The sequence below is a fragment of the Crinia signifera genome, chromosome 5, assembly GCF_055691185.1.
Source record: "Crinia signifera chromosome 5, ASM5569118v1, whole genome shotgun sequence".
NCBI lineage: Eukaryota > Metazoa > Chordata > Amphibia > Anura > Myobatrachidae > Crinia > Crinia signifera.
This window is the reverse complement of record NC_139221.1, coordinates 16,387,585-16,402,244: the sequence shown is the minus strand read 5'-3', so window position 1 is coordinate 16,402,244 and position 14,660 is coordinate 16,387,585. Positions and strand designations below refer to the sequence as shown.

The window sequence follows — 14,660 nt, the reverse complement described above, 5'->3', positions numbered from 1 at the left end:
TAACATGTAACAGGTCAACATTGACAAAAGGGTCGACACAAGAAACATCTTGATATATAAAAGGTTATAAATTGAAAAGGTCAATATGAATGTTCACATTTTTGTGTCAATGCCATCTGTCGACATATACCCTCAATTAGTGCAATGTGTACCCTCACATATTTCGCTTCACTTACTATGCTTAGTCCATGTGGATCGTAAAGCATGAAAGAGTTCGAAGAGAGAACAAAATCGAGAAAAAACATGCGTCAGCCTTTTGGTGTCAACCTAATGACTGTTGACTTCGACACTGTGGACTTGAAAACCTGAAATGTGCATACAATGTTTAGAGTTCCGCATAGGGAATTTTTTTTTTCTGCAAAAAATTGTCACAGATTTTCACATCTGTTTCCAGAAGATGATTTGAAATTTTTTTTTTTAAACAACATCCATTTGAGCTGCCCTGTTTGGTATTTAAGGGTTAATGAAAGATTTCTATGCATAAAATATTGCAATTCCCAGACAAAACAAGTTGTCATGAATTATAACACAACAATTTAAGCGGTAGCATCTGCTCTAGTCTGTGTTTGTATTTAACACTAGAAATAAACAATACAGGATTTGGTTTTATACAGCTTCAAACGAAACACCATATGCAAATTCTATTCAAATTTTGATCACATGACCATTTTTAAACTCCGGAACCAAACAGAGATGGAAAATATCAATATTAAAATTGGAATGTGCCATCAAATAACTCCACTTATCCAATGAATGTACACATCCAATTTGGCCACCATATGTTTGGCTAACCCGGCCGCAAATCTTTGGTGGTATTGTCATGTGTATCGTTAGTTTATGGTTTATGTAGGAAATCCATTCCATCTTCTGTAACATATTTTCTTGTAAGTATGCTAGTTTCCATGGTGCAGTGTGCATTGCAAACAGGTCTGCTCCATATGTGTATTCACAATAAAGCCTAATACACTGCAAGCATCTAGATACTGTCTTTAATTAGGGCTGAAAATCAATTTCCCAGGATGGCCATTGGTGCTTCGGTGATCAGGGCACCAAGTGACAGGTGGCCACAACCCCCCCGACACACACACACACACACACACTGTGGGCCTTTGTCCTGTACCAAAAAAACAGGACTGTACTATGAAATTTGCATCAGTTGGGAGGTATGCAGTTCTTCTCACTGATGCAGGCTTCTGGAGTCTAAAAGGCTGGGCTCAACAATAGTCTCCTCTCATGGATGTGGCCGCACCTATTTCCCTAACTCCCCCCAGCATCCATCTCTTCTGGGCAAATGGCACTGAGCTGCAGGAGCACACATTTGGAGGCTGATTGAATTCTGAGGAGGCTTGCTGTTAACTGCAGCAACACCATATCTTTGGTCACATTCCCCCAGCCCAGTGCCTCATCCCAGTCACAGTGTCCCCGCCATTCAGCCCAATGTCCTCCCTTCTTCAGCCTAGTGCAGGTCTCGCTGCATATCTTTCTAATTTAGCCAAGTGCCCCTGAATGCACTGTTCTCCCATCCCCAGTTTTGTTATTTGGTAATATATGGAGATGAGTTGTATGTGCATTGATGTTACAAGTATAGGAGATACCACACAAATTCTTGTGTAGTTTCACCATTATAATGTAAAGTATGGGAGATAATTTGGATGAAGGTAGGTACTTAAAGACCTCACAAAGCTTTCAGATGGATTTGCAATTTTTGGGGTTCAGGCAGCACTGTGGTTGCAAAGGTTCCAAAGTGGACTCTCAACACTCTTTGTACTGCTGATATGAGTGAGTAAAACCAATTATCATTTGCAATGGACCTTTAGTCTGGTAAGTGCATTCCTATGTACCCATGATTCTTATGTAAAGGCATCTTGACTCCAGGATAGCCCTGAGACTATGCACTCCACATATCGTCTTGTGCTGCTCTGAGTAGATAGATAGATAGATAGATAGATAGATAGATAGATAGATAGATAGATAGACAGAAAGACAAATGGATACAGTAGACAGACAGATACAGTAGGTTGTTAGATACAGTAGATAGATACAGTAGATAGATAGATATAGTAGATCAATACGATAGATAGATAGATAGATAGATAGATAGATAGATAGATAGATAGATAGATAGAAAGTATGTATTATTTATCTATCTATCATATTTATTGATTTAGATTTTTCTTCTGTTCATTCATTTTGCAATTTTTTATAGATAAAAGATATCTAATAATTATATTGTTAAAACAACAGTAGTTATTTTGGGCTCTAAAAAGATCACAAACAGTAATAAGAAGTTTGCTTCATGTCTTGGGTTCTGCCTTGTATGATAACCCCTGATGTACTTACGGAGCACCTCGCCTACAACGGATTAGAAGTCAATGTGTATCTAAGAAACTGTCTCTTTGTCACCACTAAACCATGTAGTAACCATGTTTATCATTTCTACTATTGTGTCCTATTATGTTTTATTTTAGCCTTGGTGCCACAGTTCTGTTCTCCTGCGATGAGGACTATGTTCTTCAGGGCGAGAAGAAAATCACCTGTCAGAGGATTGCTGATGTCTTTGCAGCTTGGAGTGATCACAGGCCAGTGTGCAAAGGTAAGGAACACGATGATAAGTAGCAAAATGATTTTAGGTAATTTCACTACATCTACAGTAGTGCAAGGTTGGCCAAACCAGCCCTCAAGATCCACCAACAGTTCACATTACCCAGACAACCTAGCTGGCGCACAGGTGTAGTCATTACTAACTGTCACATTTCCCAGGCCAGCTAGTTGGTGTACAGGTGTAGTCTTTACTAATAGCTAACATATCCCAGACCACCTAGCTGGTGCACAGGTGTAGTCATTACTAACAGCTCAAATTTCCCAGACACCTAGCTGGTGCACAGGTGTAGTCATTATAGTCACATTCTTAAACATGTGTACATAGTACACATCGTATCAGATCGCATGCCTTGTGCATGCATTATGCATGCAATGCGATGCGATGTAAAGCTAGTAGGGAGCGCGCATCTCACAGTACAGAACAGACGGACTGGGAACGCACCGTCTATGGGCACCTTAACTGACACATTCTACAAATCAACAGTTTGCCTGGAAATCTTGGACTGTCGGAAGGTCTGGAGGACTGGTTTGGCCAACACTGCAATACTGTATTCAAATTTAATGTAGATTTTATTAATTTGTTTACAGTTTTTTTCTATATATATAAATATATATATATATATATATATATATATATATATATATATATATATATATATATATACAGTAGAGTTAGATTGAGGGACCTGGGGGGACCCCCAAAGAAACAGGCGGCACTCGATCAGCTGGATGGGTAGAATCCAAATTTTATGTGCAAAGTTTTCAAAAGAATACAAGCATGTCTGCCAACGTTTCAAAGCCGGTGCGGCTTTATCATCAGGGCTTGTGTAGCATGAAAAGTGTGTGTAGTGCTCTTTTTCACAGCACTACACACACTTTTCATGCTACACAAGCCCTGATGATAAAGCCGCACCGGCTTTGAAACGTTGGCAGACATGCTTGTATTCTTTTGAAAACTTTGCACATAAAATTTGGATTCTACCCATCCAGCTGATCGAGTGCCGCCTGTTTCTTTGGGGGTCCCCCCAGGTCCCTCAATCTAACTCTACTGTTTGTATACCCATTCGAGGAAGGCACCGTGGCATATACCTCAGTGAAGAGAGTGCCAGTCAACCCTATAGATTATATATATATATATATATATATATATATATATATATTCTGTTGCGGTTTACAATTGGAATCAACATTGATAAAACAAACTGGGTAATAACATGCAGACATAGAGGTAGGAGGGCCTTCTCGCAAGCTTACAATCTATAGGGAAATAGGAGGGATACACAAGGATAAGCATCAGTAATAGCATAGCGGTTCCACCAGACTTCAAAGAACAGTCCTAATGGGATGTTCTTAGATTGAAAGCTTTTGAAGGTTACAGTATTGGGGCAGTTCAGGAATTTGAAAGGTTTGCCTGAAAACATGAGTTTTTTGAGGGAACGCTTAAAAGTTTGGAGGCTGGAGAAGAACCTTGTTGTGCGTGGGAGGACATTCCATAGGATGGCTGGGTGCTGCCCAATGAATGTCCTGCATTTGTGAATAAGATCTAGTAATGAGTGTGGTAGAGAGACGCAGATCTTGTGCAGACCGGAGTGGTCGGGTTGGGTGATATTTTGAGATAAGCGAATTGGTATATGTTGGTTAATAGCTTTATATGCGAGTAGAATTATTTTATATTGAATGCAGTAGAAACTGGGCAACCAATGGATGGATTGACAAAGCGGATCAGCAGACATTGAACGTCTAGCCAGGAAGTTCAGCCTCGCAGCTGCTTTCAAAATGGATTGTAGCGGTGAGAATCTGTTATTATGAAGACCAGTAAGGAGGCTATTGCAATAATCAATGTGGGATATAATTAGTGCATGGATTAGCAAACATATTTTTAGTTTATGTACAAGTTCTACTATTTGTTCTCAATTTTATTGAGCCCCCTATTGTGCATATAGCTTTTAAAATGCACATGTACCGGCACTCAAGTGTGTTGCCTTTAGACAGTGAAGTGATGTAGTCTCTACCTGCCTGCTGAGCCTAATGGATGACTCCTGCTCATGCAGTCTCAGACTATGCAGTGAGATTGCAGCCACTAGAACAAGGAATGATTGGCCTGGCAGTTCTTTGAGCGAGACCAGGATAAAAAAAAAAAAAAAATGCTTGAAAAAACACAGATTTCCAAGTTCCATATGACACAGTCAGAGGTTAGTAAATATCAACAGATATGCTACTTACAGTAGTATAGACTGTAAAAGTATTATTGCAAGTCCCGAGGTCAGAAGTAAAACGATGCAGCAATGGGGGGTGTATAAAGACTAAAATTATATTACTGATGTAGTAACTAGGAAGTTACTGTCATGTTTAGTCCTGTGTACCCTGTATTCTTCTAAGGCAGGCCTGTCCAAACTATGGCCCTCCAGCTGTTGTGAAACTACAAGTCCCATCATGCCTTACCACCGTTTTTCTATTATGAAATGCAAAAACTATGGCAAGGCATGCTGGGATGTGTAGTTTCACAACAGCTGGAGGGCCACAGTTTGGACATGCCTGTTCTTAGGGATACGGTCATTAGGTTGACCCTGTGCATGTTGAACTTTTGCCAATGTCCACCTTGTGCCTGTCGACCATTCATGGTCATCCTATGGACTGTTGAACAGGAAACTGTTGACATGTCATCCAGGCACCCACCCATATGCATCTGGATCTCTTTAAATGTACTGCTAGTAAATAAGGGATAATATGTAACTGATCATTGGCCTAAAAATGGCATTGGAGCCCCAATGGTGGCTGGGGGGGAGGCGGCACTGTGGGGTCACATGGTCTCTTCAGATTGCAATGGTCTGGCCGTGCACATGGATATATCACATATATCACCACCCAGAAGTTAAGATTTCTGGATATTTAATTATTTATATCGCCCCTTGCAATGAGCATGTAAAACCCTGGTAATGAGCATGTAACCCCTGGCTACGAGAATGTAACCCCAGTCTATGACCATGTAACCCCTGGCAATGAGCGTGTAACTCCTGACAATGATCATATAACCCCTGGCAATGAGCATGTAACCCCTGGCAATGAGCATGAAACCCCTGGCTATGAGCATGAAACCACTGGCTATGAGCAGTAAACCACTGGCTATGATCATGTAACTCCTGGCAATGATCATGAAACTCCTGGCTACGAGTAGAATTTTTTGGGGGGGCAAGAGGGTGCAAAATCTCTAGTTCCGCCAATGTAACTGATAATAGCTTGTATAATAACAGAAAAGATGAAACCATGTAGCAACATGTAGGCACTTACTATACACCATGAAGACTCTGATTGGCCAATGACTATACAGTAGTCAGCGAGTAGGCAATGACTTTAATCAATGCCTAACCACAAAGTCAGAGTTATGGGGCTCGGTGCTACGTAGCAGGTTCTCCGGTAAAGATAAGGCAAAAAATAAATAGACAAGTTACACTTCAAAAGAACAAAGGATTGAGAATAACTGTTAGCCGTGAATGACACAACCAGCCATGATGAAAGAGGGAGTGAGGCGCTGCGTGACTGGAAGCCTGAAAGGCCAAATAAAGAGATGGCTTGGTAAAATGTTTCTGCAGAGCAGAATTAGGACTAGTAATGGAATGAGAAAATGAGATTCAGGGTTGTGATATTTCCTGTGCTGACAGCACATCGACAAAGAGTGCATTGATGGAATTTGTAAGCACTTACTGAGAAATGAGGAAGCAGTGAGGTTGAAACAGTTTGTGGACACAGAGGTAGATTACTGCAACTTAATATATATCAGAAGGCAATGTCTTATCTTTAACGCTTTGAATATTGGCCAGAATTTTGGACACATTGTCGTCGTTAAAAAAAAAAGTTAATGCTGTTAGATTTTAACCTTAAATCATTTCACTTTAATACGGTGTTAACATCGATTTCAAGTTGATAGAATGGATTTGTCTATATCTTAAATGTTCAAATGCACTGTTTCTACAGTTATTACTTTTTCTATTATACTATTGTTTGGCTGATAAATGTATTGTATTCTCCTAGTCTTCTTATTCATTATAATAATTTAAAATGCATAATTGACATGTTTTATAGGTTTTTATACATACTAAAGAGCATTTCTAGTTGTATATGGGATACTAGCTGAAGCATGATTCATTTTTATCAAGTTTTCAATGATTTGGATGTAAATGTCAACATTTTAAAAATAATTACCCACTCTTCCAATACCACCAAGAGGGGGCTGCCCTTGGCTTTTTTGGGGGGGGGGGGTGGGGGGGTGGGAGGGGGGTCGTTCGCCAGTAGACCTAATTCCTAACTTTCCTGTCTGTTCTGTATTATAATCACTCCCTCCCATTGGCTGGGCCCACCTGCGTATTTAGGCAATGCTACTAGAGAACTCTGGGGTGCCGCCTTCAAACGCCCCCCCCCTGGCTGTCAATCACCTTGCAAACAGCCAGCAATGGCGCTAAGGCATTAGTTTAATAATTGCTTAGGCTGAAAAATTTGCAGCAAAGCGAATGGGCCTGATTCGGGCCCTTTGTCCACAAATAGAAAGCCGTATACCTGAAATAAACAGAAAGATACCATATATGTGGTTGACGTTTAACGAATCATTAACTATTATAGAATAACTTTTTCTATTCCATTCATTTACATTTATTTCAACATGTTGCCAATGCCATATAAAAGAAAAATAAGAAATACAAATCATATATTCGTCTAATGAGATAACTAAAATTATTTTTCTTCTTATATTATTTCTGACAAGCAACAATGTTGGCATTGTTATTAACATACAAAACACCCCAGATTAAAAAAGGGTTACTAGATCTTAGTAAATGTCATATTGGCCTAAATTATCCCATTTTAAATGGCTGATGCATTAGCAAATAATAATAATAATAAAATTTGGATGTTTTTATCAGACAACACAAATTGATACTAAGTGACCTAAACATTAAGTGTAATTATAAATTCAAAAGTTTCCACTCATCTGTTTTACATTTTAAATACGTTTTCTGTTGGCAAATACATGCAATGTCAATTACATTAGCAATTTTCTATAAATGTACAGGTAGCAGAACGGACAATGCAGATGGCTCATAACTCTGGAGTATAGTACTTAGCAAAACAGGATGACATTGCCTTGCACACAGAAAACATATTATAAAAGATAACACAAATGCATACACTGGCATATGGTATAAAGAAAATAGACAGATGGTAGTGAACGCTGGTTTCTAGTATAACATAGTAAATGTCTTTTAGTATCTTTAGGGCATATCTTAAGTAAATACATTTCACACTGTTTGTTTTCTATTGGGTCTCATACAAACAGACGTAAAGATAGATTGCAGCCTTGGAGGCTAGCACTCAGAGGGTGGAATGTAATGGCTCCTCCGGTCAGCGGTTGTGTGGGATGCTGGACACACTTGGATCTTTTTAAAGGGGCAATCATTTACAAGGCATGGATTTGCACGGCTGCTGGACTTGCTGGACATTACATCCTGCCAACAAAGTCAATGTCCAGAATCAAGAATCAAGTCATAATCCTTTTGTAAGGTTGACCTTTAACCTCTGCAACTGATCCTCTATCTTAGAAGCAGCCAGCTGGCCTTAGTTAATCAGGTGCAGTGGAAGCCAGGTTGTCACTGAAGACCAGAGGTGACCAATTGAGCAAAGAAGCTTAAAACAAAAATGTAGAAATAATCATTTTAAAAACAACTCTTACTTTATGAAATGCATGGAATGCTCTCACTCAACAGCATTAAGGGGGTATTTATCAAAGCTCGGAGAGAGATACAAATGTAAACCAGTTAGCTTCCCCCATACATTTTACAGGCTGCGGTTGAAAATATCAATTAGGAGCTGATTTGTTGGTACATATTTATCGCTCTACAAGCATTGATAAATTCTCCTCAAAAATCTTTATTAAACAGTATGCCAATTAAATGAGCAAAAGCTTTGTTTGTCAAATTAATCTGTAATACAGTACATTGGCCGAATAAATTCCTCAGAATTAAGTCTAACACTAAACATTTTTGTGAACACTTTGAGAGAAATGTATAATGGTCTTTACTTATGACAAGACCTGTATTGCACTTTGGCCCTTATTCAGATTTGATCAAAGTACAAATTTGTTCTCAAAATGGGCAAAAACCATGTGCACTGCAGGTGGGGCACCTGGGATTTAAGACTTGATTCCAAGCTGGTTGCGACTTGGCTTGTGACCCCTTTTAGATTGGTGTTCCGACCCAGCATAATGCCGGGCGGGTGACATCCCCAGAGGAGGGCCTGTGCTGGCGCTGGGAGATGCTCTCGATTGCAATGAATGAGTCCTGGGTCACATCAACCTAGGTTACCCATTTACACTGCAATGCGATCAGGGTTGAATTCATGTTCAACGCTGAATGCTTCCGTGCAAAAACCCAGGTTTGCATGGTTGGTATAAAAGGGGTATCACTATCATTTACAAAGCACTCGCCCGTTCCTCTCCTGCTTACATCCCTTTACAACCCCACCTGCCCTCTTCACTCCACAAATGCACACAGCCGCTCCTGCCTACTAGATACGTCCTCAAATTCCTGCCTCCAAGATTTTGTCCGTTGTTTTCCTTATTTCTGGAATTCTTTACCTCTCCCTCTCAGAAAAGACTTAGGGGGTTATTCTAGTTCATTCTTTCTGACAAAATCCTTCTTAGATGGACAAAACCATGTGCACTGCGGGTGGGGCAGATGTAACTTGTGCAGAGAGAATTAGATTTAGGTGGGGTTTTTCTTCAAAGTGAGATCTATATTGCAGTGTAAAATCATGCAGTCAGTATTTTCCCTGCACAGAAACAAAAAAACTCACCCAAATCTAATTCTCTCTGCACATGTTACATCTGCCCCCCTGCAGTGCACATGGTTTTGTCCATCTAAGAAGGATTTTGTCAGAAAGAATGAACTAGAATAAACCCCTTAATCACACCAGCCATCTCTCATCCTCACTTATGTTCACCCCATATACTTTATGTAACCCATGTCTGTCTGCTCCTCTACTTAAGTATGTCCGCTTTCTGAAGCAGGGCCCTCTACCCTCAAGTGCTTTGCTTTCTGTTATTTAAACTATCTTCTACTCCATATTCCCAATGATGGAACCTAACCCTCTGGCAGCAGGTAAGCATAAACCAGTAGACAAATTAAAGGAGATTCAACAACTATTCCAAACTAGGCCAAATAGGAAAAAACAGCAGGTATAGTAGGGATACAAGAAACCCTGTCACTGTGAGAGAGGTTCTTGTCTCCACTTAAACTGCAAACAACTAATCAGAATTCTCTAAAAGGGCACACAATCCTGCACAGTATCATAGGACTCGCTGTCTTATGACTGTCAGATGCCCCAAGCAGAGTCCCATTTGCACAGAAGAGAAAGACGACATCAGGCTCTCCGCCCATAAATCACAACTACTTAGAGCGTGTACCGGCGTTGAGGTTAGGGTTAGACACTATAGTGAGGGTTAGAGTTAATCTGCGGGGTTTGGATTCAGGCCGTAGGGGAGAGTGGTTAGGGATAGGCTTTGGTGGGGTGGCTGAAAAGATGTTAGGTTTAGGATTGAGGGTAGGCATGCACGAATAAAACTTAATTGGATCAATAGGAATTTTGATTGTCTGGATGTCGCTGTTGGCATAGTAGCTGTATGGATTTTAAGCATCTTATTATAGGGGTCCATGTACAAAATTTTGGAGAGAGATAAAGTGGACAGAGATAAAATACCAGCCAACCAGTCATTGTACAGGCTGTGTTTGAAAAATGACAGTTAGCAACTGATTCACTGGTTCTTTATCTCCTTCTCCTTAGTACCCAAAACTATTTAAATTGGCAAATTCACTTCGCACACAGAACAATTAAAATGGTGCATGATGGATCCAATAATTTGGACAGTTTCATTAAGACAGAGTTGATTTTATCATCTTGCGAATAAATGCCTAAATGATACCATAAAGAGTCAGTTGAAATACAAGAGAAAAAAAATTCCAAAGTGAGTAACAGTAAAAAAAAAATGGATTGTAAAAAATCCTATTTCTTTTATTAGAATATAATTATGTTCCTCTTCTTTTACTGTCTAAAATTGCTTCCATGGGAAACTGTGATTTCAGCAAATGTGTCAATAAAATAACCTAGAAAGAAAGTTTCAGCAAAGGTTTGCATGAAATATATTCCAGAAGGCTGACCTAAAATAGTTTCTGACTGGACTTAAAATATGCATTCAATTTTCTTTTTTTTAGATGGTGAACAATAACCCAAAATTTCAATGTGAGTTGCAATTACTTACAGATAGACCAAAATAATGCGCGGCTTCAGAATATTATGCCAAAGATTTAAAGTGCTTTGTACAACGTTACAATGGTTTCGGCATGTATTGTTCTGTAACGCTGAATACCAATCTATTACAACGTGCTGATATTACTTATGCATTAATAATGCAAATTCAGTTAAGCAAAAAAAATATTAAGTTTTGTATTTTCAAGAGGAAGGATTGAAATTCAATACATGTCTAAATCAGTGTTTTGCGAAAACCTGGTCCTCGCGCACCCCAAACAGGTCATTTTTTCTGGATTTCTTAATACACACAATGGAAGTTGCTCTGAATTGAGTTATGAGACCATCAAAGGTGTGTTTAAAGGAGGGCTTCATTTAGACATTAAAAAAAATGGAAGCTAGCACTCTAATGCTGACCCATTGCAGATTTCTGTCATTTTTCAAACACAACCTGTAACATGGCAGTTAGGAGTCACAGGCTGTTACATTATATCTCTCCACTCTATCACTCTCTCTTAGGGGTAAAAGACAGGAGTTATATGAAAGATCTGATTTTGCCCATAGCAACCAATCAGATTCTATTATCTTCTAGAATGTGCTGAATAAGAATCTGATCCCATATAGAATAGAATCCCATCTTCAATAGAACTCCCATCTTAGAAAATGTACCGCTTAGGGGGACATTCAATCCAGGATTCCAACTGTCAGAACATTCCAACAGTTGGAATCTTGAACGTTTTTCATTGGATCCAACAGTAACTCGACATTCAGAATTCAATGTTCTGACTGTCGAGTGTCGGAAAGTCTGTGGATTGGTGAAAATGCTGCCATTTTGTTAAAAAATGGCCACGGATTCGACAATCCACAGCCATTTCCAACAATACAGACTCGCCTCCATAGGGAGGCGGGTGTGTAGCAGCCGAGTTCCGGCCTGGATGGCGAGTCCCGGCCGCGATTGAACACTGAACTGATGATATTTCCACTGCCATGAGTGTTTGGGACATGTGAAAACTGAATTTGGAAAGCAATTTTGTAGTGAGAACATGGCACATGACTATACCAACCTAAAGTTTTTATAGCCTTCTTTAGGGACTCTGTTTTGGGAATAGATTGCTTCTTCTGTTATGTATAAGGAGGAACATGCTTATCTTTTACCAGGTGTTTTTTCTATCAGTTGACATATACCTCTTCTAGTCAATGAGAGGGGAAGCAAATACAGATATATTTTTTATGAGAAGTCCTCATGTACAGTATGGGCACTTATGAAAGGGTACTGTAGTGCTCAGTGATGGACGGGGGCCTGGAGGGCCCACTGGGGGAAAAGCATCAATAGAGGCTCATGCTTACCAAACTTCATCAACAATTACAGAGGGCATATCCTGCAAACAACATGAATACTACATTGCCAGGGCCCATATAACTATTTTAATGCAACCACAAAATGTAATTGGCAATAGAATGAATCTTGCTGAAGTTTCTATAGAACTAAACCACACAACCCTAATTATTTATGTCCCTGCTATACCAGAGAAGTGGATCTCTAATAGAATATACATATAATCAAGTGGACAGTCTGGAACCTGACATTGCAGGAGTGTCTGGGGCCCACCAGGGATTGCCCTGTACTGGTTTAGGCCAGTCCAGCCAGGAAGTGCTTGTAAGCCACAATATTATACTGCTGCCACTAAGCATGGCAGTTGTGAAATTTGTTTTTCATTTTCAAGGGAAGATAATCAAGCATCCACCTTTTTTTTAAAATGGCACCTATGTGCTTACACAGTCCGACTGCAGGCAGGGCTTTGGTGGCTTGGCCCAGCAGTGGCTTCCCATAATTTGCTTTGGCCAAAGTTACTTTCTGTGATCGGTGACCCAACGTCCTAGGCTTCAGCCTCACCCCTCTAGGTCTCTGCCTCTCCCCCAGCAGCCAATGACCAACCATCCTCAGGACTGGCCATCTCCTGCTGTTGGCTTCTGCTGTGCATATGGAGCCACTTGAGTACAGAAAACAATATATATAATGTATATATTTTTTCTTACATCACATAAATTATATGTTTCCGTATAATTTTATTGACAAATCTGCACATTTTTAAATTGAATAATACTGAATAACGTTTAAAAAAACACATTTACATAATTTGAATGGATACTTTTCCTCTACCCTTGATGATATCCTTTATTTGTTAAGACATATGCATTATACTGTGTTTTTACTTGCTGAAGTTTCTAACGTCAGAAACCAGCAACGAGAAATGTCCACTAGCTAAAACACGAAGGATCTAGCTAAAGGAGAGTCACAAAGCATGTGAATACCTTGCCACACATATCATGAAAATTGTACATGCCCAACGTTCATTTTGATGCGATGCGAAGACAAAATTAACAATATAAATGGAAATGTAAAGCTATACTCTACATCTTAGCATCACGGATCACAAGAGACCCAAAATGACCCATTTCTTCCTGGGGCACTAAATCTCTCTTCAAAGTGATGCCAGCTGCTTCTTAGTATGGAAGTAGAGATAACTTCTCGGAGAACTTAGTGCATCCCCTCTAGGCAGATGTAAAGAGCTTCAACAGCAGACTTGAAAAAGAAAAGAAACATTTATTTAGTTACATTGAAAAAGGAAAGGAAATGCATGGTAGTGGAGCGCATATAATGGATTGTTGAGTATGACTTAATGGTATTCAAAGGCTGAAAACTATGTTATCACACAGAACCAACAGTATTAAATGTATTGTTTATTATTTACATTTTCAGGGACTTTAAATTATTTGGGCAGTCCTAATACTAATGAAGAGTATAACCCATATAAACCATATGCAAATAATGCCTCCTTAGTGATAATGGATTCTGTATAATGTCATTAGGCCAGATGCACTAAGCTTTAAAAAATAATAAAATGGAGTGTGATAAACAATGAGCCAATCAGCTGCAAACTGCCATGTCACAGACTGTGTTTGAAAAATGTCAGACAGTAGCTGATTGGTTGGTTGTTTATCACTCGCCATTTTATCACTTTTTGAAGCTTAGTGAACCTTGCCCATTGACAGGACAATCCTTTAAAACAATGGTTTATCTACTGTGTTTTCAAAGCATGATACTTGGTTGTCTTCACGAAGAACATATATGTACTGTCACACTTTTTGGACTGCTCATTGCAGGAAAGAGTGTTCTAAGTATCACTTAATAGTCAAGGCCGGATTACGGGCCTAATGGGCCTGGATCTAAAGAAAAGTTTCAATGGCGTTTATAAAAAATGGAGGAGGTGATCCTTCAGGCAGCATTCCGCTTAAAGTGAGATGGGCAGAGAGTGGGAAGCGTGCGGTCAAACAGGCGAGATGGTCAGCGGAGGGAGATGGCTGCAGGAGATTCTGACAAATTTCTGACGGTCTCAGGCGGCTGGGGGGGATGGCGCATGGCGATAATCGTCAGGAGCTGCTCTAATTATTTATTTATTATGTATTTATTTACAGTTGCTTATATAGCGCGGCAGATTACGTTACAGTGTATTATATAGCGCAGCAGATTCCGTTGCACTTTACAAGAGTAGACAGTGATAAAACAAACTGGGTAACAACAGACAGATATGGAGGTAGGAGGGCCCTGCTGCAAGCTTACGATATATAGGGATATAGGAGGGAAACACAAGGACAGGCACCAGTAATAGCATAGCAGTCCCACCAAGTTACAAGTCCAGAAGGGAAGCTATAATACATCAGTGCCTCAGAGGGTTATGCGTGTAGAACTTAAATATGATAGGCTTGTC

At 39.7% G+C, this 14,660-nt stretch overlaps 1 protein-coding gene across 6 annotated transcripts in view; it reads left to right on the top strand.

Moving 5' to 3' along the window:
- Positions 1–14,660, top strand: part of CSMD3 (CUB and Sushi multiple domains 3) — a 969,186-nt gene that overhangs the window by 444,308 nt on the left and 510,218 nt on the right. For all 6 annotated transcript variants that reach the window (XM_083186712.1, XM_083186713.1, XM_083186711.1 and 3 more), the window contains one exon: positions 2,469–2,593. In XM_083186712.1, coding sequence (XP_083042838.1) covers positions 2,469–2,593 — 125 coding nt within the window. The remainder of the gene's footprint in view (positions 1–2,468; positions 2,594–14,660) is intronic.